Source organism: Mizuhopecten yessoensis, unplaced genomic scaffold, assembly GCF_002113885.1.
Source record: "Mizuhopecten yessoensis strain PY_sf001 unplaced genomic scaffold, ASM211388v2 scaffold11095, whole genome shotgun sequence".
Lineage (NCBI taxonomy): Eukaryota > Metazoa > Mollusca > Bivalvia > Pectinida > Pectinidae > Mizuhopecten > Mizuhopecten yessoensis.
In genome coordinates this window covers 564,406-585,894 of record NW_018408877.1, presented here as the reverse complement: position 1 = coordinate 585,894, position 21,489 = coordinate 564,406, and the positions used below count along the sequence as shown (strand labels likewise).

The 21,489-nt window shown below is 35.8% G+C and overlaps 1 protein-coding gene across 1 annotated transcript in view; it reads left to right on the top strand.

Annotated features, from left to right (window-relative positions):
* The window catches only part of LOC110465635 (cyclin-G-associated kinase-like), a 28,883-nt gene extending 15,580 nt beyond the window's left edge, over positions 1 to 13,303 (top strand). The window contains exons 8-22 of the mRNA XM_021521589.1: positions 479 to 619; positions 1,058 to 1,244; positions 1,643 to 1,695; positions 2,386 to 2,534; positions 3,167 to 3,289; positions 3,740 to 3,873; positions 3,988 to 4,101; positions 4,498 to 4,696; positions 4,898 to 4,977; positions 8,828 to 9,024; positions 9,415 to 10,638; positions 10,917 to 11,177; positions 11,830 to 11,975; positions 12,190 to 12,366; positions 12,694 to 13,303. Of these exons, the coding sequence (XP_021377264.1) occupies positions 479 to 619; positions 1,058 to 1,244; positions 1,643 to 1,695; positions 2,386 to 2,534; positions 3,167 to 3,289; positions 3,740 to 3,873; positions 3,988 to 4,101; positions 4,498 to 4,696; positions 4,898 to 4,977; positions 8,828 to 9,024; positions 9,415 to 10,638; positions 10,917 to 11,177; positions 11,830 to 11,975; positions 12,190 to 12,366; positions 12,694 to 12,795 (3,287 nt within the window). The 3' untranslated portion in view covers positions 12,796 to 13,303. The remainder of the gene's footprint in view (positions 1 to 478; positions 620 to 1,057; positions 1,245 to 1,642; positions 1,696 to 2,385; positions 2,535 to 3,166; positions 3,290 to 3,739; positions 3,874 to 3,987; positions 4,102 to 4,497; positions 4,697 to 4,897; positions 4,978 to 8,827; positions 9,025 to 9,414; positions 10,639 to 10,916; positions 11,178 to 11,829; positions 11,976 to 12,189; positions 12,367 to 12,693) is intronic.
* The last annotated feature ends 8,186 nt before the right edge of the window (positions 13,304 to 21,489 follow it).

The window sequence follows — 21,489 nt, the reverse complement described above, 5'->3', positions numbered from 1 at the left end:
ATTTATTCTTAAAAACAATACTCACTTTTATAACTCACTTGTATGATTTTATGGATTTTCAGCATTGCTTGGTCAACTTTCTTTATTAAAAGAACAGAATTGATAAGGCAGACATTTATTGGGTAAAGAACAGAATTGATACGGCAGACATTTATTGGGTAAAGAACAGAATTGATAAGGCAGACATTTATTGGGTAAAGAACAGAATTGATAAGGCAGACATTTATTGGGTAAAGAACAGAATTGATAAGGCAGACATTTATTGGGTAAAGAACAGAATTGATAAGGCAGACATTTATTGGGTAAAGAACAGAATTGATAAGGCAGACATTTATTGGGTAAAGAACAGAATTGATAAGGCAGACATTTATTGGGTAAAGAACAGAATTGATAAGGCAGACATTTATTGGGTAAAGAACAGAATTGATAAGGCAGACATTTATTGGGTAAAGAACAAGTTGTTCATTGTTGTGTTCAGGGTCTTTGCTGAAGGTCGACCCAGACCACCGGCCGGATATCAATGCAGTGGTGGACCAATTACAGCAGATTGCTGCAGCAAGAAATGTCAACCTCAAGGAAAAGCTCAAGCTTGCCAGCGATATGGATCTTAATGTCATGGGTAGGTTTGAGGGTTTCTGTTATCAAAATAAAATCTTGTTTGAAGAAAATATACACAAGAATAAATATGCCCTGCCAAACTGGAAATGGTCTAATCATTTTAATCAATGGATCTATAACTTGATTTTGATAGGGTTACCTATGACAGTATACTGCTTTTGATGTAAGGACCCCCCTTTTAAATTTGGGTGCTCCCTCTTTATTTTTTGCTGTAAAATGTCTCAGACAAATGTTCAGCTTAAAGAAGAACTGTGAACAAAAAACCATGAATGAAGCGTCAGTAATGTTATTATGTATTTATCTAAATGAAAGAAAATAATGATATAGGAAGGTAGACAACATAGCTGTTTGATATTGTACTCACTACAAAGCATTCTTCTTTAGCATCAATTTCAAAATTAAGAAAATTTAAAGATGAGGTGGGTTTTATACTTGTCAGAAGATAACGAAGTACATATGCAGCGTGAAAGCAGTGTACCTCAGCCACCCAGCGGTGGTTCAGAATCCAGCAGCTCTGGTCAACAATCTACTGCCAATATGCTGTTCAGCTCCATTCGAGGTGGAGCAGGCAATCTGATGAAGAACATTAAAGATGCTTCCTCTAAAGTCATGGAAACAGTATCAGCGTAAGTAGATTGGGAGCCAGAGTTCCAATGCTTTGTTTTGTATCTCCAATGGAAAAGAGTTCCAATTTGTTCAGTATTTATCAGAATTTGAGTTGTGTATTCAATTGCAATAGAAATAATTATGTATTATTTTAACTCAGATAAAGTCCAAAATGGATTTGCTAGTATTAGACCAGCTAAATTCCATGCACCTTAAGCTTGCCTTTGCTCAAATGAAATTTCTTACATTTAGATATCTACCATTTTATACTTACTGTGTCTGAAAGCAGTCACTGTTGGTACGTGTTTGTGAAGATATATTAGATTTTGCCATGTGATTTCTGCCACATCAAAGATTGGCAATAAAGGTTGATGATTATTTAAATATTAATTTTGAATCAACTTTATGTATTTTTCAGAACGATGAACAAATCTGATCTAGATATCAGTGCTATAACAACAAGAGTCTTAGGTAAGGAAGCATGACGTATATCAGACAGATCTCTTACATGTTTTAAAATTATTCAAAGGTATCATTTCTTTTTATATAAAAAAGAGTTCCAGCAAACATCTAGGTAGTAGATATGTCATGGTCTTAACTGCGCAGAAAGATACTTTTTCAGTGAAGCACAAATGAAAGATGTTTTCATTGAAAGACATTTTCATAGAGGTATAAAATTCAAAACTGGAAATCAGTCAAAGAATGAATAGTGTTGTATCTTAATTATGAATCACCATACATGATGAGTCTTTGGGTTGGAATATGTGTATTTTTGGTAAGCTGTAGACATTAGGACAATGATGTTCAATTTGTTGTTCAGCAGTCATAAATAGTGTTTAAATCGTGTTATTTTCATGGACAGCAGTCACTTGGAATCTCAATTATTTCAATGACAATCAGTGTACATTGTATTTGTTTTTGCAAATTGACACCTGAACAGATAGCTAGATTAGGGAACTTTGCAGTACCTGTCATTACCAGGCATGGGCTAATCATCGGTAATATACAGTATATCATTGTTTTAGGTGTTTGTGAGAATATTGTATTACCAGGTAAAATGAATTTTAAAAACAATGTAGTTTTTCTTGCAGTAAGTGAGCAAAAATCGATGTTTTTTCATTGAGAAAAGAACGTTAACTGATTTCTGAAATGTCCTTTCAGTAATGTCGTTTCCAGCAGAGGGAGTCGAGTCAGCATTTAAAAATCATATAGACGATATGAGGAGTTACCTAGAATACAAATACAGAAACGGTTATGCTGTCTACAACTTATCTCAACGAACATATAAAGTGGCAAAGTTTGAAAATAGGGTGAGATTTTGTATAATAATTATTAATAGATGTAATAATAATTTAAGGTTCTTATATACCGCTTTATCACAAGCTAGTTTGTAGGTCGTCTCAAAGCAGTTCACAAACTATTATTCGTGGTTATAAGGCCTTTGCAACCAGCCAATATCTTTCTCAACTCCCTGGGGAGCATACAGCCGGAGCTGCCATTTCGGCGCTTACAGCTAGCAATTAGCATTCAACAATTCTAGCACTGCACTGTATACTGCAAGTCGATCTGTAGAAGTGAGTTTGTTAATGTGTTAATAGTGTACAACTTTTTCTATCTTTTAAATCTATATGGTACAAAATTGATTAATCACATTTGTTAAATATAAATTGATTTATTCAAAGGGGTAAGTAAAAGTACCTCTTAAACTGTAACACTGGATAAGTATTGGCATAAGAAACAAGCAGTGCAAAGCTTTTAATAAAATCCCTTCAATATAAATGATTTTTATATTTCATTAGTTTGTGAATAGCATAACTTATATTGTATTCAACATTTTCATAATATGTGCATGAAAATATTTATATTCCCTCTGACAGTTTATTTGTTCATTAATTTGAATTTAATATTTATTGAAACTATTTCTACCGTTTGTCTCCTGCAGGTATCGGAATGTGGCTGGGCCGCCAGGAAGGCTCCCACTCTAGCCAGTTTGTTTGCCATATGTAAAAATATGCATCTATGGCTGCGACAGAATCCAAAGAATGTCTGTGTTCTCCACTGTCTTGTGAGTGAGATCAGGGAGAGGAGTGGGTTGGGGTTGAAAATATGTAGAAATGTTATAAACAGAATGGGGGGAGTATTCCAATTGTCAGAATTCACATGACGTAGAAACCATGAAAAGGCAATTTGACTGACTGTCATTTATTAAACATTTGTTTTTCCCTGAGCTTTTCTTTGGGCAAAAAACAGATCTAGCATTCCCATATAAGAAAGTATATATGGTAAATAGATTATCTTAGCTTTCAATTTCATCAAGTTTTCGAATCGAGGATAAGATTTTAAATGATTTCATGACAGCAGGCCTTTTCTCGTCTCTGACAGTACTATCATATACAAATAGGAAAAAGTATCCATGTTGTATGTGTTGTTGACCATGAAAAGACAAATTTAAAGTATTAATATTAGATGTTTTCCTAGGAAAGGCAAAGTATCATTGTTCATATTTTGTTGATAGGATGGCAAGGCATCCTCAGCCACAGTAGTCGGTGCGTTCCTTGTGTTTTCACGGCTGTTTGAATCCAGTCAACAGGCCATGCACATGTTTTCCTCACGACGATCTGCTCCAGGAGCCTCGCCAGCACAGAGGAGGTAAATGAAATTTTGTATTGCTTTTTAAGGCCAACTCAGGAATTTATCAAAAAGTCGTTTAATAATATTGATTTCATCCATATTCTGGTATGACTGTAATCATTGCTGTTGTAGGTATATTGAGTACATATCGGAGATCGTTGGAGATCCACCCACTCTCCCACACAACAAAGCTGTTATGTTCAAGTCTTTGTCAATGTCACCAGTGCCACTCTTCAGTAAAATGAGGTAAGGAATGTAGCACAAGTGTCGGAATTGGAATTAATTTTAATAATGTGATTGACCATCTTTACAATTTGCTTCAAGCTCAAATATATGCACACCTGTATTTCTATGGAACAGTTTTCAAGTTAAATACCTACATTGTGATTTAGTGCCATAGCAATCTATGCATGAATACAGTGAGTTTGAAATGAGTGTGAAATATTACCAGTATCATTTCTAGATGCATGTGTTTGCTTAAACAGTTATTGCCTGGCTATTAAAGCTTCTTGTAAAGTTGCCTCATTATTATTCAGAATTAGTTTTGTTAACTTTGATGATTTCAAATGTCTATTATGCTCTTTATGGACAGATATAAACGTTGTAATGGATATTTTACTTTATCAAAACATAATCTTTCAGAAATGGTTGTCGACCATTTGTGGAGATCTATGCGGGTGAAGATCGGATCCTGACAACGTCCCAGGAATATGAAAAGATGCGAGGATTTGTGATTGAGGATGGTAGGGCAACCATTCCTCTCAATATCTCGGCAGTGGGTGATGTCACCATTGTGGCCTATCATGCAAGGTCAACATTTGGGGGCAAAGTTCAGGGCAAGGTCAGTGCATATGGAGTTAACTTCTTCAGATATTTGATTGGTCAAAATGTTGAAAGTTATAAATACATATCTGTATTTTTAAGACTCCAAATTTTGACATTGTGACCACAAGCCTAGTTGTAATACCCCTTCTTTGACATTGTTTAGCGAATATAAACCTGTCGGGACAAATCATCAGTTTATTTGATATTTTTTTTGTAGATAACATCAATGAAAATGTTTCAAATACAGCTACACACAGGAATGGTGAAACCCGGAACTTCAAACCTTAAGTTTACACAGTAAGTAAAAGTACAACTACTTACTTATAGCTCAAATAGTAATCAAAACTACAACTACTAACCTGAAGTTAACATATAGTTATTAAAACTACAACTACAAACATCAAGTTATAACAAGAACCAAAGACCTTTAGTTTCCAACATTAAGTAAACTCAAACTTTAGAACTCAGGTTCACACTAAAGGTAATCTGGACTCACAATCCTCGCGATTTTCAGTGTTATTTATTATATAGGTCATAATAAATAATTTGTAAATACTCTTAGATATTGTCATACAATTTCTTGCTCATATAAATTTCGAAAGCTTCTTGGTACAATGTATGACCTTTCTCATTAAGTAAGTCTGGGTGTGTTCAGTAAAGAAAGCACTTAAGGTATAACAAACAGTGGAAGCTAATAACAAAAATTCATATACACATGTTTGTTCATTATAGTGAAAACCAGAATAATTATGTCTCCCCCCTGAATGAAGGGAGACATATTGTATTAGTACTGGTTCTTCTTCTGGTTCTTCTAATCGCAACTTGTCCGGGCCATAACTTTTAAACCGTTAAAGATATCTTGATGAAACTTTAGGTATGCATGCATCACCCACAGAAGGTGTGCAGTGCACTGGAACTAGGTCGCTGTGACCTTCACCTTAAGGTCAAAGGTCAAATAAGTGCAACATTTTCAGTAAATTCTTGTCCGGCCCGTTAATTTAAAACCATTAAAGATATCTTGATCAAACTTAAAGCATACCTGCATCATCCACAGAAAGTGTGCAGTTAACTGGAATTAGGTCTTGTGCTTCACTATATACAAAGTTATGGCCCTTTGTTAATTTAAATACGGTAGTTTGTCTGGAGCATAAGTTCCATGTTATTTCACCTACGTTGACCAAACTTACCATGTATACAGAGTTATGGCCCTTTGTTTATTTTTAATACCGAAGTTTGTCCACAGCATAACTTCTAAACCATTTAAGATATCTTAATCAAACTTGAAGTATACCTGCATCACCCACAGAAGATGTGCAGTGCACTGGAACTAGGTCTCTTGCCCCACTGTGTACAGTGTTATGTCCCTTTGTTTATTTTTAATACCGAAGTTTGTCCACAGCATAACTTCTAAACCATTTAAGATATCTTAATCAAACTTGAAGTATACCTGCATCACCCACAATCACTCACAGAAGGTGTGCAGTGAACTGGAACTAGGTCTCCTGCCCCACTGTATACAGAGTTATGTCCCTTTGTTTATTTTTAATACCGAAGTTTGTCCACAGCATAACTTCTAAACCATTTAAGATATCTTAATCAAACTTGAAGTATACCTGCATCACCCACAGAAGGTGTGCAGTGCACTGGAACTAGGTCTCTTGCCCCACTTTATGATTGATATCTAATCAGAAAGGCAACCGATTCCCGACAATCGATTATGAGATGTCAACATCGATGATTGTTTTCAAAACCGAAAGTGCGAGTTCTACTTTCATTTTCATAAAGAGAGAACGTGAGTTCTATGTCATTTTACTTTTAACTATAACTTCTTACCATTCATGCTGTTAAAGGGGCATCACGCTGAAGTAACTTTTTTTTTGTCTTTTTTTCAAATACATAAATGTACTACATAAACATATCAAGTGAGACTCCTTATGGAAAATAACGATCAGATTTGGCTGAAATAGATTCATAAAAATGATTAACTCTAAGATAATCATCGGTATTTCTTCCTGTCTGACCAACGTTTTGTTCAGGGATTTCCCTCTACTAGCGCATGCGCATAGCACACCATTTCTTTGTAAACAAAATAACTGGCCGTGGGAAGTAAGCGAAAGAAAAGTGTTGTACCGTGTCCGCTACGAGGCGAAAAGTTGCCAAATGGTCAAAAGATAGCGCAAGGGGGGTACGTTACGGAATCATTTTTGCCAGTGGGAAGTATTCAAAGCAGAAAATAACTGCCCTAGCAGTTAGTACTGATCATGTATTCTTCCGGATAGCAGCCGGTTAGGCTGAAATAAAATCGACAGAAATGCTAGCGCTGTTTATGTGATGAATAAATATCTAAAACTATTAACCTCAATAGTATCATTGTGTGAGTTTGAACACAGATGAACTTAGTTTAATATGTTAATGGGCATGTATCGTGAGAGTTTACTTTGTGTTTTTTATAATTATACAGTGGTTTATGCAAATGAAAGGGATAAGTGACTGGTTAGTTTGATTTTGCCATGAGGCCCTACAAGGGATAACTGTTGTGATGGCCACGGCGTATTCTGTTCTCTGATCCTCTGTCGGTGCTCGGGGTCAAATGAGATACGTGCGCTATTAGATTTACATAATTTATAATATTACCGGGATCAGTAGAATGGTATGATTTAATTATATTGCTGAATTAAACGATTTTTTGTTTTGTTTTGACATGCAAGATTTAAATTAGTACTAATATAATACCCAGCCTCCTCTGGCGCGACGACGCAATATATAAAAAAAATCGCTCTTCGTCAGAAAGCTACGTTATCGCAGCTAGATTAAAAATGTCAAAATGATGGACCAGGATGTATAACTGAGGAAGAAGAACCTACTTCTAGTAAATAGGATCGCATAACATTTTTTTTTTAAATCGTAATTTTCCAACAGTTCATGTTTTCATATGATGTTGACTTAGAATGTATGATCATGTAAAAACCTTTTCTCTATAAAGAATAAATGTTCGACTTCAGATAGAATCGGAATACGTATTGAAAACAGGGGGGGAAATATTTGATTTCGTTGTAAAAATGGTGCGTGCTGCCGATAACTACGGCTTCTGTTTCAGACAAAAGGAACTGATTAAAGAAAAGTTGTCTCAGCATAAAAAGGTCCATTTACAAGTATGCTTTAATCTCTGTAAAGTATTGAAAAAATATAATTATCAAGTATCTCAACACGTTCCTTATTGACACATATTCTACATGTATACGAAGTGGTTTTGCCATACAGTTTATTGTGTGTGATGGTTAATATGACTTACTAAATGTTAGCGTATGGAGACAGTGAAAGTGGGAAAGAGAGTATACATAGATTTATATGCATGGTCTAGAAAAAAAATGGTCAAAGACATTGAGTTGTATAATGTAATAAATAAATTCACAAATGTTTCCTTTTTTATTCGCATGTAGTTTGTCATTGCATATATGCACTTTATGTAAACATTTGAAAAGGGATATTCGTCTTGTGAATATTCCTTTTTACAGAAAGGTTTGTCCCATTGTTGAGGGAAGGTGTTTAGCCCCGTACCACCTGTACCGGTCACATTCCGGTACTAAATTCAATATATATTTAAATATGTCTACTTCTGTTTGTTTATGCCTATTATCATTGTTGACATTTAATTGTAAATATATGACGGGAGAAGGCTGTGATAAATTGTAAAAACTTTTGCCCCATCCCTTGCTTAATTTTATTGGCAACAAATTTATGTTTAAAGCTAAATAAATTCAAATTCTGAATATTGGCAAGTGTGCAATTAACTTCTGATGATGAATAATTACTGTTCAATAAGTTTGAATACGGACTTAGAAATCATATAACTTGGTTTCATAGTGCGTTAAGAAGTTGCAGTTGCCTGACGGCCCCTCTCTGGGGGCCCCTTTGGAAACCGTTTCATCTCGATTGGGTTTGCCTCAAAATTGAAATTTCATTAATAGTATTAATAAAAGGAAAAGCCATGTCATTGTTCAAAAAAAGTGATATTTTGGATTATGCAACGGTAGGCTAACCAATTTTAAAATAATCAAAATTGTTCGGGGAAATTTCGGGGAAATCTCAACCGAATCCCAACACTAAAAGAAGATATCCTTTATTCCTTTGACATTGACTGTTGTAGATTTGACCTTGATCAGTTGGACTCTGCAGACAAATACCCAGAGATGTTCTGTGTGATGATGGATGTCGCCGTGGCAACCAATGAGAGACCACGTACAGATCCCAGTTATCCGTGGGAAAAGTTTGACTCCTCAAAACTTAGTCCAAAAATCTTATTTTCATCAAAGGAGGAATTGCATCAGACGTGCTCAGATTTTGGTAAAGTATTTTTAATATTATCTTAATCGGTAGTATGTGCTAGCATTACTTTGAAAGGCATGCCACTTATAATTCCCAGGTCATATAAAGCTGACAAGATACTGAAGTGCCATCAAAGATAAAAAAGTGATTTCATTTGATAAATTGGAAAATCGCAAGTGTACAACCAGGATATAAGGTTACTATTTGGAGAATTTCATTTGTACTAATAACAAAATATCTAACTCTACTGTACATCTATGATCAAATTTTGCCTACTCACAGATTTGAGTCAGAAGAGGTTCTATAGCAATACAAACAAAAAACACTTCTATTGAAAAATAAGAATTCTTAGTATTACGGTGTAGATGTATGTATATTTTCAAAATATGTTTTGTTGATCTTTAACAGGTGTATCAAATCGTGCCAAAATGCGCCTCACTAGATCATCAAGTCAGAGTTCCTCGAGTGAGACAGACAGCCCGGTTCATATGCCCCACACACCAGACAGACAGGCCAAACAGCAGGACCAGCCAACAGAGGTCCAGGAAAAACCTGTTGAATTGTCTGGCAAAAACTTTTTTGCTTCACTGCACTGGCAGGGTGAAACAGGTGAGCAAGGTCCTCAGGATGATTCAAAGCCCAAGAACTTGTTTGACATGGAGTCTGAACAGAATCTGCTGGATGGTGACAGTGAGGACGATGATGACTTTGCTTCACTATCGTATCATAGAAAGTCACAAGACAAAAATATAGATGGACCCAGTGAGCAGGGATCACAACAAAATGGAAAGACAGTACATGCAGATCTGTTGAATATCAACAGCTCGCCGGCACATGTACAGCGTGATATAGACTTATTAAACATAAATGAACCTAGTAATTTGGATCTTCTTGGGGGCAGTGATTCCAAGGGGTCATCGTTTGAACCTTTTAGCAATGCAAGCACAGTAGATAGTAGTGATACCTTTGACCTGTTCCAGAATCTAGGCTCATCGAAACCTTCACAGAGTAATAACCAGGCAAAGGACACAAAGGACACCTTTGACCCATTCCAGAATTTGTCATCAACAGCTCCAAGTCAATCTCAGAGCCAATCTAACAACATTTTTGATCCATTCGAGAAACTTGCTTCTTCTCAAAGTGAAAAAGAGGAAAGTAAATCACAGCCTTCAACCAATCAGAATGGAGGATTTGGTGCGTTTGATTTGTTGGGAAACACAGACTCTAGTAGTAGTAACACATTTGATCCCTTTAGTCAAGTGCAGTCAGAACCAGCCACCAAACATAAAGAAAAGGACGAGTTCTTAGACTTTATGGAAAGTAAGACAGACGCCACAAATGACGACGAGCCAAACTTAATGGGTAACTGGTCAACACCTATTATCAACATTCCAGGGGCTGGCGCTTCTAATTCTACTGCAAATTTGACAAAGAGTAACTCGGCATCAAATTTCCAGCAACAGTACCAAGGAACAAACATTCCACGCAACAACAGTGGCACATTCAAGGGCGGACAGTCTGCTATGGGAGGGGGAGGAATGTCTGCTATGGGAGGGGGAAAACCTACCCCAGGCTTTGGTAGCACTGGTAACCTTGGTCAACAACAGAAGGCAGATCCATTTGCAGATTTTGGTAAGTTCAGTTACATTGTACTGTCTTTTGTCATGGCATCAGTCATTCTACCTGTTTTCACAAATAGTGATAGCTGTAATTATGTATGCCTAGTAATAACTATCCAAGTTACACTTAATATATATCAATGTACATGTATAATGTAAATAAAGTTCCAATGTTCTGCTCTCAGTATAAAATCATATTTTAATGGAATTTGACTTTGAAATGTCTTCATTTCTTTTGAAAATTCTTCCAGTGAAATATGGTATTAATATTTTTTGCCATTTTGTTGGTAGGGAGTTTTGGGGGTAAGGCCAAGGGTCCCACCCTGACAGGAGCCAAGCTTACCACAGCCCCTCAGTCCTCGCAGCAGCCTGCTTTCAACAGTGGGGGGGCATGGCAGCAACAACAGCAACCTCGTAGTTCTCCCCAAGGATCGCCCAAACCCCAGCGACCAGCAGCAGCGCCTACCCAACCAGCCAAACCAAACTACAATGTGGGGTACAGTAGTGTGATGGGTGGCCGGGAGGAGAGAGGAACCAGGAAACCATTTTTAGGTAACAAATTCAGAAGAGTAACAGCAAAAACTACCTAACTGTAATTAACAAGTAGTTTTCTACGCTGCATAGAGACTTGAACATCATAAGCATAAATCGGGACATTATTTTGGAAATTTGTCAGTCTTTTCAAGTCTTTCATTTGTTATATAGGGTTTGAAGTGCGATATTTCCAAGATATATGTAATATGAATGACTTAATAAACAGCCTTCACAGTGTTATGGCTACTCCTATAGCATGTCAATGATTTTCTCTCATTTATACATTATAGTTAATTAAAAACTCCAGCTTCAATTCTTATAATTCAACAATATTATAACATTTATACTGGTTAGATTGTATTTAGCTCCATTTCTCTGTTAAGACAAGTCCCGGAGTCGTCAACCAGCCTATTACACCATTATGTATATTTTCCGCTTCACTGACTCTGGATAGACTTCAAATTTGGCTCCATTTGTGCAGTTAGACTGCATTTTTAATAGCTTATCCAAGGGCATGTAAACATAATTAATGATATATACATGTTAGACAAATATCTTCTACTTTAAAGCGTAGAAAGACAAACCTTTGTTTTCCTAAGCAGCACCAAGAATCCATATTACGTAGACTAGAGTACTAAAACCGGTTTTGAAGTGTGATTATTGTGTGTAGGTACCAAGCCCAAATTAGGAGCTGATACATTTGGAGATTTACTTGGAGGACACCAGTTCACTAGCGCCAAGGCAGGCGAGCCTCAGTCCCTAGCAGAAATGAAGAGAAAGGAGTTAGAGGAGGAGATGGACCCAGACAAACTCCGAGTAAGATATCACTGTAGTATGTGTAGAATCATGTTTCTTCAATCATAGTGAACATTATAGTATAAGTATATGAGACAAAATGTTTCTATATGGTATATAAGACATGTGTTTAAGTTGTGTATCCAAGCTACATGACTGTTTATATGAAGTTTTATTGCAAGGTACATTTTATTTTCAAGTCTTGTAATTGTTTTGTGGATAACTGTATTTCCAGATCCTGGACTGGATCCGAGGGAAGGAACGGAATATCCGGGCTTTGTTGTGTTCACTTGACAAGGTCCTGTGGGAGGAGGAAAAACGCTGGAAGGGTGTCGGCATGGCTGAGCTTGTGACTGCTGACCAGGTGAAAAAGGCTTACAAGAAGGCAGTGTTGTGTGTCCACCCAGACAAGGTAGGCTTTCCCTAGCATAGATCAATACATTCAGTTCACTGGTCAAAGGTTATCATCATTATCACTAGGACTGTATTTCAAAAAAGGCATTATGAACCATAACTTTTCGCTTCTTCGTTTAAAAGTAATAGATACATTCATCAAGTAAGGGTCAAGAAAAATGTACATTTTAGGGTTAAAATCTCAAATGTCAAGGTCAATTCATTCAATCACAAAAATAATCCTTCTTGTATTACTGATGCAAGGACCAAAATCTGAAGTCATTTCTAGTTGTATTTGAGTGATTGTTCGGGACATTTTACCTCACAATATGTTCTTTTCTTGTAGCTGGCATCATCACCATATGAAGATGTTGCAAAATTGATATTTATGGAACTGAATGATGCCTGGGCACAATTTGAAGAGGAAGGCATGAAAGCACTTTACTAGGTCCTATAAACTTGTTCCTATACTGTTATATCCAGCATATAAAGCACCTTTAATAGTGAGACAGATTTCTCTGTTGTGTTGTGCAAGATATTTTCTGAAGTAGACATTTGTATGTTTCATCACTATACAAACACCTGAACAAGACACATTGTTGACGTGTGTGGTTGCAAATATATGCAATACCGTACTGAGTAGATAGTATGTAATATCATTTACTAGATATTTTTATTACCATAAAAATGAATGATCATCTCGTCTGTTTTTGTTGCTATTTTACCAAAAATAACATTTCTTTTTGTCCATTATTTTTGTTTTTTTGTTCAGATTGTTTTAAAGTTGTGATGTGTATTATTTTACTGTTACTTACCTGTTAGAAAAGGAAAATGATAATAGAAACACAGTGACACTGAAATATTAACATGTGAATGTGCAATTACCGGTAAGGTTATAATGATCCACATGAATCTGTGTTTGATTATTGTATTTTCATTTAATAAAATGTATTTATTCTGTGATGTTAACTTCTCCATCATGCCATATTGATTTCCAAACACTTGTTATTCTTAATTCAATTACTTTACTTGAAAAAAATTGTCTGATTTTTAAATTCAGTCAGTCATTTATGGTTAATATGGAATGCATTTGTACCAAGATATTACTTGAAAAGTGATTGATTGTTCGATTGTTTCTGTAAGTAACAGCTTTAGATCAGTGTGGTTGACTGAACTCTCACTGTGACATATTCAAGGCTGTTTTGTAATGCTAGTTCGTAAGTTTCAAGATTTGTTTACATGGCTATGACTTCAGGTTTACAAGTCAGGTGTATATGAACCTTGAAACTGGTTAGGCTGGATACTTTGGTTTTGACTGCCTGGAAAACTAAATTAACAGTGAAGGAATAAGGTTTGATCTCTCGGAAAGCCATATCTGTTAGCATTTGAGATGCGAGTTTCAGTTATCAGAGTGTTTTTGCTATTTCTAGGTTACAATGTTTAGCCACAGGGAAACGGTTCACTGAGAGTTGTTAATGTGTAGTTACCCCCTCCTTAAGTCTGGGTCTCCCAGATGCTTATTAGCTCACCTGCCCGAAGGGCAAGTGAGCTTATGTTATGGTGCGGTGTCCGTCGTCCATCAGTCCGTCCGGCAAAAACTTTTTACTTTAAACAACTTCTTCTCAATAACCAAAAGGCCCAGGGTACTGATATTAGGCCTGTAGCATGCTGTGATGAAGGGCTACAAAGTTTGTTCAAATAAATGACCTTGACCCACTTTCAAGGTCACTGGGGTCAAATATGTTAAAATCTTCAAACAACTTCTTCTCAATAACCGAAAGGCCCAGGGTACTGATATTAGGCCTGTAGCATGCTGGGATGAAGGGCTACCAAGTTTGTTCAAATGAATGACCTTGACCCACTTTCAAGGTCACTGGGGTCAGATGTCTTAAAATCTTCAAACAACTTCTTCTCAATAACCAAAAGGCCCAGGGTACTGATATTGGGCCTGTAGCATGCTGGGATGAAGGGCTACCAAGTTTGTTCAAATGAATGACCTTGACCCACTTTCAAGGTCACTGGGGTCAGATGTCTTAAAATCTTCAAACAACTTCTTCTCAATAACCAAAAGGCCCAGGGTACTGATATTGGGCCTGTAGCATGCTGGGATGAAGGGCTACCAAGTTTGTTCAAATGAATGACCTTGACCCACTTTCAAGGTCACTGGGGTCAGATGTCTTTAAAATCTTCAAACAACTTCTTCTCAATAACCAAATGGCCCAGGGTACTGATATTGGGCCTGTAGCATGCTGGGATGAAGGGCTACCAAGTTTGTTAAAATGTATGACCTTGACCCATTTTCAAGGTCACTGGGGTCAGATGTCTTAAAATCTTCAAACGACTTCTCAATAACCAAAAGGCCCAGGGTATTGATATTGAACCTATAGCATGCTGGGATGAAGGGCTACCAAGTTTGTTCAAATGAATGACCTTGACCAGCTTTCAAGGTCACAGGGGTCAAATGTTTTAAAATCTTCAAACAACTTCTCAATAACCAAAAGGCCCAGGGTACTGAAATTAGGCCTGTAGCATGCTGGGATGAAGGACTACCAAGTTTAATCAAATGGATGACCTTGATCCACTTTCAACCTGATGTCCTTGTTTGACATTGAAGGTCACAGGCGTCATATGTTTAAATCTTTTAATAGGTTCTTATGAATCAAATACTGATATTCTGCCTGTAGCTGTATTTTAGTCCACTTTTAAGATTACAAGTGTGAGATTAATACCAGGTGAGCGATGCAGGCCCATTGGGCCTCTTGTTGTTATGGTTATGTTGACACTGATTGTTGATAATGTGTAGTTACCCCCTCCTTAAGTATGGGTCTCCCAGATGCTTATTGTTATGGTTATGTTGACACTGTTGTGTTTGTTATAAGATGAAGAACAGAGTAAACACGTTTTGTTATAGATTGTTGAAAAAGAGTGATATTTCAAGTTTGTAATTGATTACATTAGAGTATAATTACTGTATATTGTATGAGCAATTTTTTAGGTCACCCGAGGCAAAGTCTCGAGTGACCTATTGTGATCGCCTTTTGTCCAGTGTCGTGTGTCCGTAAACAATTTACATTTTCGACCTCTTCTCCAAAACGCCAGAACCAATTTCAATGAAATTTTGCAGACATCTTCTAAGGCCAAACGTCAACCAAAATTGTGAATTATATGGTCCACAGCCCCCAGGGGCCCGAGGGGCGAGGCCAAAAAGGGTCAAATTGACTAAAATTTCAAAAATCTTCTCCTCAAGATCCAGATATGCTAGAATCAAATACTCTTCAAAGATGGAAGGGTCTTAAGGTGCTTTACCAAAATTGTGAATTTCATGACCCTGGGGTCTCGCGTTTCCCTCTGGCGAGGGGGTAAACTTTACTATAGTTTAATTATGAATTATACGGTCCCCAGCCCCCAGGGGCGGGGCCAAATAGAATCAAATACTCTTCATAGATGGAAGGGTCTTAAGGTGCTTTACCAAAATTCAGCTGACTGACAGAACCACTATTTGTACATAGTACATATACAACCCAGATCTTTCACACTACTTTTGCATTACATGTAGTTCAAGTTACCTTTGTTACAAAATGATTTCTTTTTCATTTGACAACATCCATATAACATCCGTTTTTACATTACTCAGGTGACTGTTAAGGCCCATGGGCCTCTTGTTTCTATAAAGAGTGAAGCTGATCTCATGTTACGGATGGGGCGTCTTTTACCAATTTCTTAATGTTGTGTCCGATAGGCACGTAAATAACTTCTAAGATGTACATGTGTTGAATCTGAATGAATTATTGTAATGTACCAATTACTGTTCACGTCATTGTAAACAATAGGACAACATGGTTTGAAGAACCAGTGAACAAGTTAAACATGAAAAATTCTCTTTTGACGCCATCAACAGTATGGTACATCAAAATAGTTAGTTCAGACACGGTTAACTCATTCACCCCTGAAACCTCATAATGAGCTATTCCAACCTTTGAATTGGAAGGGTTCAAAATGTGTCTTCAGGGCTGAATGAGTTAAGGTTTTATCAAGCTTACCGTCTTAGACTGATGTACAATATAAATGATACCTGGTATCTGAGTGAATGTATATGTTGTGAGGCACTGCCTTTATACTGTATGTCTAACCCTATTACATTGCACACATTTCCTGAACTCATTCCAAGTCATGAGGTTACTTGATGTTGTTATACAAATCATTCTATAACATGATTCACTGGATAAATAACAAATTAATTTTTGGAAACACCTTTTGTTTGATTGTTAAAAGAAATGTCTTGAAATCTGATTCTGTCTTATGAGGTATATTCAAAGTACCAGTGGCTTTTATCTCTTTTAGATAAAAAATGTTCCACTATTTATTGATGTGTTAAATAAGAGTGACAATATTTTACTGGTAGAATATGAACTGATTGTGTGTTATATGTAATGCTGTTATTATCATGGTAGACCCTTTACACTATCACTGGTATAACATCTCTATGATAAAATGTGTTCTCTATTGGTCATCCTTGCTATCGTAACAGGGGAGAGAGGCAGCCGCTCGATAACTGATTCATTTGTATAGTGACTTCAATTAAGGCAAAACATTTGGTGATGGGGTCAGAAAAAAGGCTCCCTGTCATCTCCCCCATTATTTTCTCCGATAAGAACTTGATTTCAAATTCATTATAAAATTAATTGGAGTGAAAATTTGGAATACAGCATTTAATGTGCATTTTCTTCATTCCATGTACTATCAAATGGTATATCAAAATCACTGGTGTAATTTAAAGAAAAATATATAAAATCAGTCTATTGACCCTTTATGTATTGTTTGTACTTATCCAACAGATAGAACCGATGAAACTTCTTAACTATAACTGGTAGATATAGATATACTGTACAAGTCATGACTGACTTGTGTGTATTAATTGTTGTAAAGTTACATAAGAGATTGGAATACTGGATGGACCAAGTGCAATAACTACGTTTATTTATTGTAATTGTTTAGGATTGTTCACTTCAGTTCCCACAGGGGCCAGAATATAATACTTATCATTATAATACAGTTTACATAGCTCCTCCTTGTCTATGACAAAACAAAGTTATAACAGAAATTACCAAATAGTCTAGTATGACAGTCGATGTAGGATGGAATTTGGAAACATTAAAAGTGATCTTTGACTAAATTATAGTACATAAACAGATTTATATATGGAATTTCACTGTAAAAGTGATTATAAAAATTGGACTATATTTGGAAAGTAGTATAGTTATGAGGAATATGATATTACTTAAGATTACATTGTACTATTGTCTTTTCTTCTGCTTAAGATATACAGTTTTGTAAGTTAATAGTATCAACTAAATGTTGAAAGTGTAAGTAAACACTTTGGTTAATACATGTATCTGTTACCTGTAGTTACTGTGTAGACTTGTAATAGAACAGAATGCTACGCTATATTTAGCTACTGTCATCATATCGACATTAGTCAGTTCATTTAATAACTTGCACACAGGCTTGTATCGACCACCTGGTAATAGGTATATGTTAAGTTCACATAAGCAGGTTCATGTATACTCTGAAGATAACTAATACAAATTATTGCCACCATAACCTGGAAATCTATTTGTCCCCTAATATTTGTAATATCTATAAACTATTTCTATAGGTTGTCCTACATTCATTACATTCCGTATTCATTTCATTTAAAAGGATGATGGTCTCCTCAATACACCGAATCGTTGACATTTATGTTATGTAAAATTTCCATGTACGTATTCAGCTCACCTGCTGAAATCATCGTTTTCAACAAATCTATAACAGCAATGCTACCCTGTTATCCAGAGATATTTCTGGGGCCTATTTAGCACTTCTGAATATCTCAACACTATCTTCAATTTGATAAGCCAAGGCCTTGGAAATGGGTGAAGTATATCACTGGAGATTCCATACAATGTACATGGGGTCAGTTTAACTGGGGTTCTTCTGCCTAATTTGAATAAATTACTGAACACGAATTGGATCCTATGTAATTTCTATACATTAAAAAGGTACAAGTTGCCATCAATATTAACTCTAGGGGATGCAATAGACATTGGTCTTGTTCCTAACTTTGGTACTATATAGTCGAGTTTGTACCAGATGCAACTCTCATTTGTAAAGAAGGTTGGTGTGTTACAGATCATATGGTCTCATCACGAATACTATACATGAAGTTGATTAAAGACCCCAAAGATATACATGTACTAGGGGGAAAATAGGTATTGACATTATTTATTTCATGCCATAACAGATATATGTTCAAACATTTCACGAACTACATGTATATTTTTGATAATTTCACCAATGTGAAATACAATATGCCACGTGACACAACAATAGGCTCTACTTTGCACCATTATACTTTCATTAAGACATCATAACATCAATTTTTTTTCTAAATCGGAAAAGTCAAATCATATGTTTGGAAGTGGAAATCTTTCTTTTTTTTTCAACATGCAGTGTGACTTTTATAGAATACACTGGAATTTTGTGAGAATTGATCAAAATTTGTATCCAGTTTCATGTTCTCTAACCACCTAGCATGTTATGTGAAAATAGAAGTCTTTCAAGTGTATTGGAAACGTATGTAGGTACAGTACTTATTACATAAGTCCTCTGGAGTATAACACAGGTAAATAGGTATGTTATAGTTATTAGAGGCTTTCCGAGTATTACATATCTAGGTACAATACATATATGTAATAACATACAAGTCCTCTGGAGTATTACACAGGTAAAAAAGTAAGATAATTAATATTCCATAGATGCTTCCTGAGTATTACACAAGTGTATGGTAGTTATTACTATGAGGCATCACAAGTATTAGACATATACCATTAATTAGGGACCTCCCAAGTCATGCATAATCATAAATGTTGTGGCATAGTTTCATTCCAAAATCATATGTGTGTTCATACATCAAACAACATTGTGTAAATTGTGATTTAGATGTGTTTTATATGATGAGTGTAGTAGATTTCTGGGTCTGCTGTTCAAAATCTTAAAACCTATACATTGTTCAACCTTCTACACATGGTTTGTTAGAGGGAAAAGAGAATAACGTTTAATGCTGTAGATTTCTTATGTTTTGCACACAATTCGTTTTTCTGAATTAACTTGGTACTTTTCCACAAGGAATTGAATTTTTGTTTCAGTTGGTGTGTAAAGTTATAAAGAAATAATTGTTCGCATGATATTTGAATTTGCAATTGGTGCTTAGCAATTAACACTTAATTGGGAAAAAAACACTGCAAATAAAATCCTTCCCAGTGTTGAAATTCAGCATACTAGTATTTCTCCCCTAAAGATGATATGGTGTTTTAGTCCATTAAGTGGAACTCATATAGTTTTTAGCTGCCTAGCTGCATAAATGGGTACCAGCATTGGATTTAAAAGATCTTTACCATCCCGTGGCTAGTGAACAGGTTTAGGGGACCGAGTAACTGCCCCAGTGATTGTTGTGAATTGCACAAGATATGAGCCTTTGACATTCTTGTAATTTAATCGTCTCTCTGATTACCAATGATCCTGGGTCAAGTCCAAGTACAGGCCTCTCATATAGGTGTGGAAGGTTTTGAACATTGTAGACCAATACAATAGACATTTAGTGCGTGGTGATAGGGATTTTAAGTTAGTAATTCATACCAGGAGAGAATCGTTTCCTGTACTTGTATAGATGACACTACTGTTATTTACATTAAGGAGTTGTAGAATGATGTAATCATATGTGACGGCAAATGTCTATATCATTTTGTGTCTAATATTAAAATCATATTGTTTGTATATAGGAGAGAAACGATGGAGTATTGTTCTTACGTATAGGACACATGTGATTGTATATTTAGCATTGTAAATGTGTCATAAACAATGAACCACAGTAGCAAACATAATCTTGTTGTTTGAGTTATTCTTTATATTAGAATTTGGAAACTTATTCCCCCTGCATTCGACTACAACACAACAAATTGTACTACTTCGACTTCAAAATATTAAGAAACCTCTGAAATACCTTTTATAAGTAGTGCTTTAGATTTTGTTAATTAGTTGATGATGCTCATGAAGGGTACACAAAAACACAAGCATTGATAACATTGTAGGCAAGTCTATTCAGATTGAAATATAATGCAAATTATGTCAGTCCCTGAATCATCAACAAAGTAAATTAACATCTAATTCTGAAGTTGTAACGCTTTAAATTTCATGGTGAAAATATAAATTAAAATTTTACATACCGGTATATGAAATGCCAGTTTTTGTATACCTGTTCATAAGGCAAAACAAACCCATCCCCTGTTACAGAACATTCACCTGTCCATCCATCTGTCAACTGTTTGTTTAAAGGACTTCTTCTGAAGATCTAAAAGGCCTAGAGACATGATATTTATTTAGCAGCATCCAATGATGGAGCCCAACAAATTCTGCGAATGTAAATAACCTTTACCTACTTTCAAGGTCACAGGGGTCAAATATGTTAAAAAATTCAAACAACAATATTTAAAGGACCATAAGGACTAGAGTTATGATACATGGATATGTTATGAAGACCAGCAGAGCGAATCTTTTTCTTTATTACAGTAATGAGGTCAAAGTTCAACTTTGAAGTGCTAGCCGAGGTCAAAGATCAACATGGGGTTAAGAGCTTTAACAATCTTCTTCTCAAGTTCCATTGGGCCAAGGGTCATGATATTTGGCCAGTAGGTACCTGGGATAGATTGCTTAAGTTTCCTCATTAAAATGACCTTGACCAAGATTTAAGGTCACAGGGGTCATATATGTTAAAAACTTTAAACAACAATATCTTAAGAACCATTTGGTGTAGAGTCATGATACTTGGATGTTATGTAGACCAGCTGTGTATATCACTTTCTTATTACAGTAATGAGGTCAAAGGTCAACTTGAAGTGCTAGCCAGAGTCAAAGGGCAAGGTGGGTTAAAAGCTTTAAAATTAAAATTCTCAAGTTTCAAACAATCTCTCAAGAACTGTTTAACACTCAAGAACTGTTTAAGAGATGTTAAAATTTCTTGTATTCTAGTTACCAAATTTGGTCTGAAGTTACCTATATGTCAGTTTTATATAACAAAAAAAAAGAGGTGAGCCTTACAGGCCCTCTG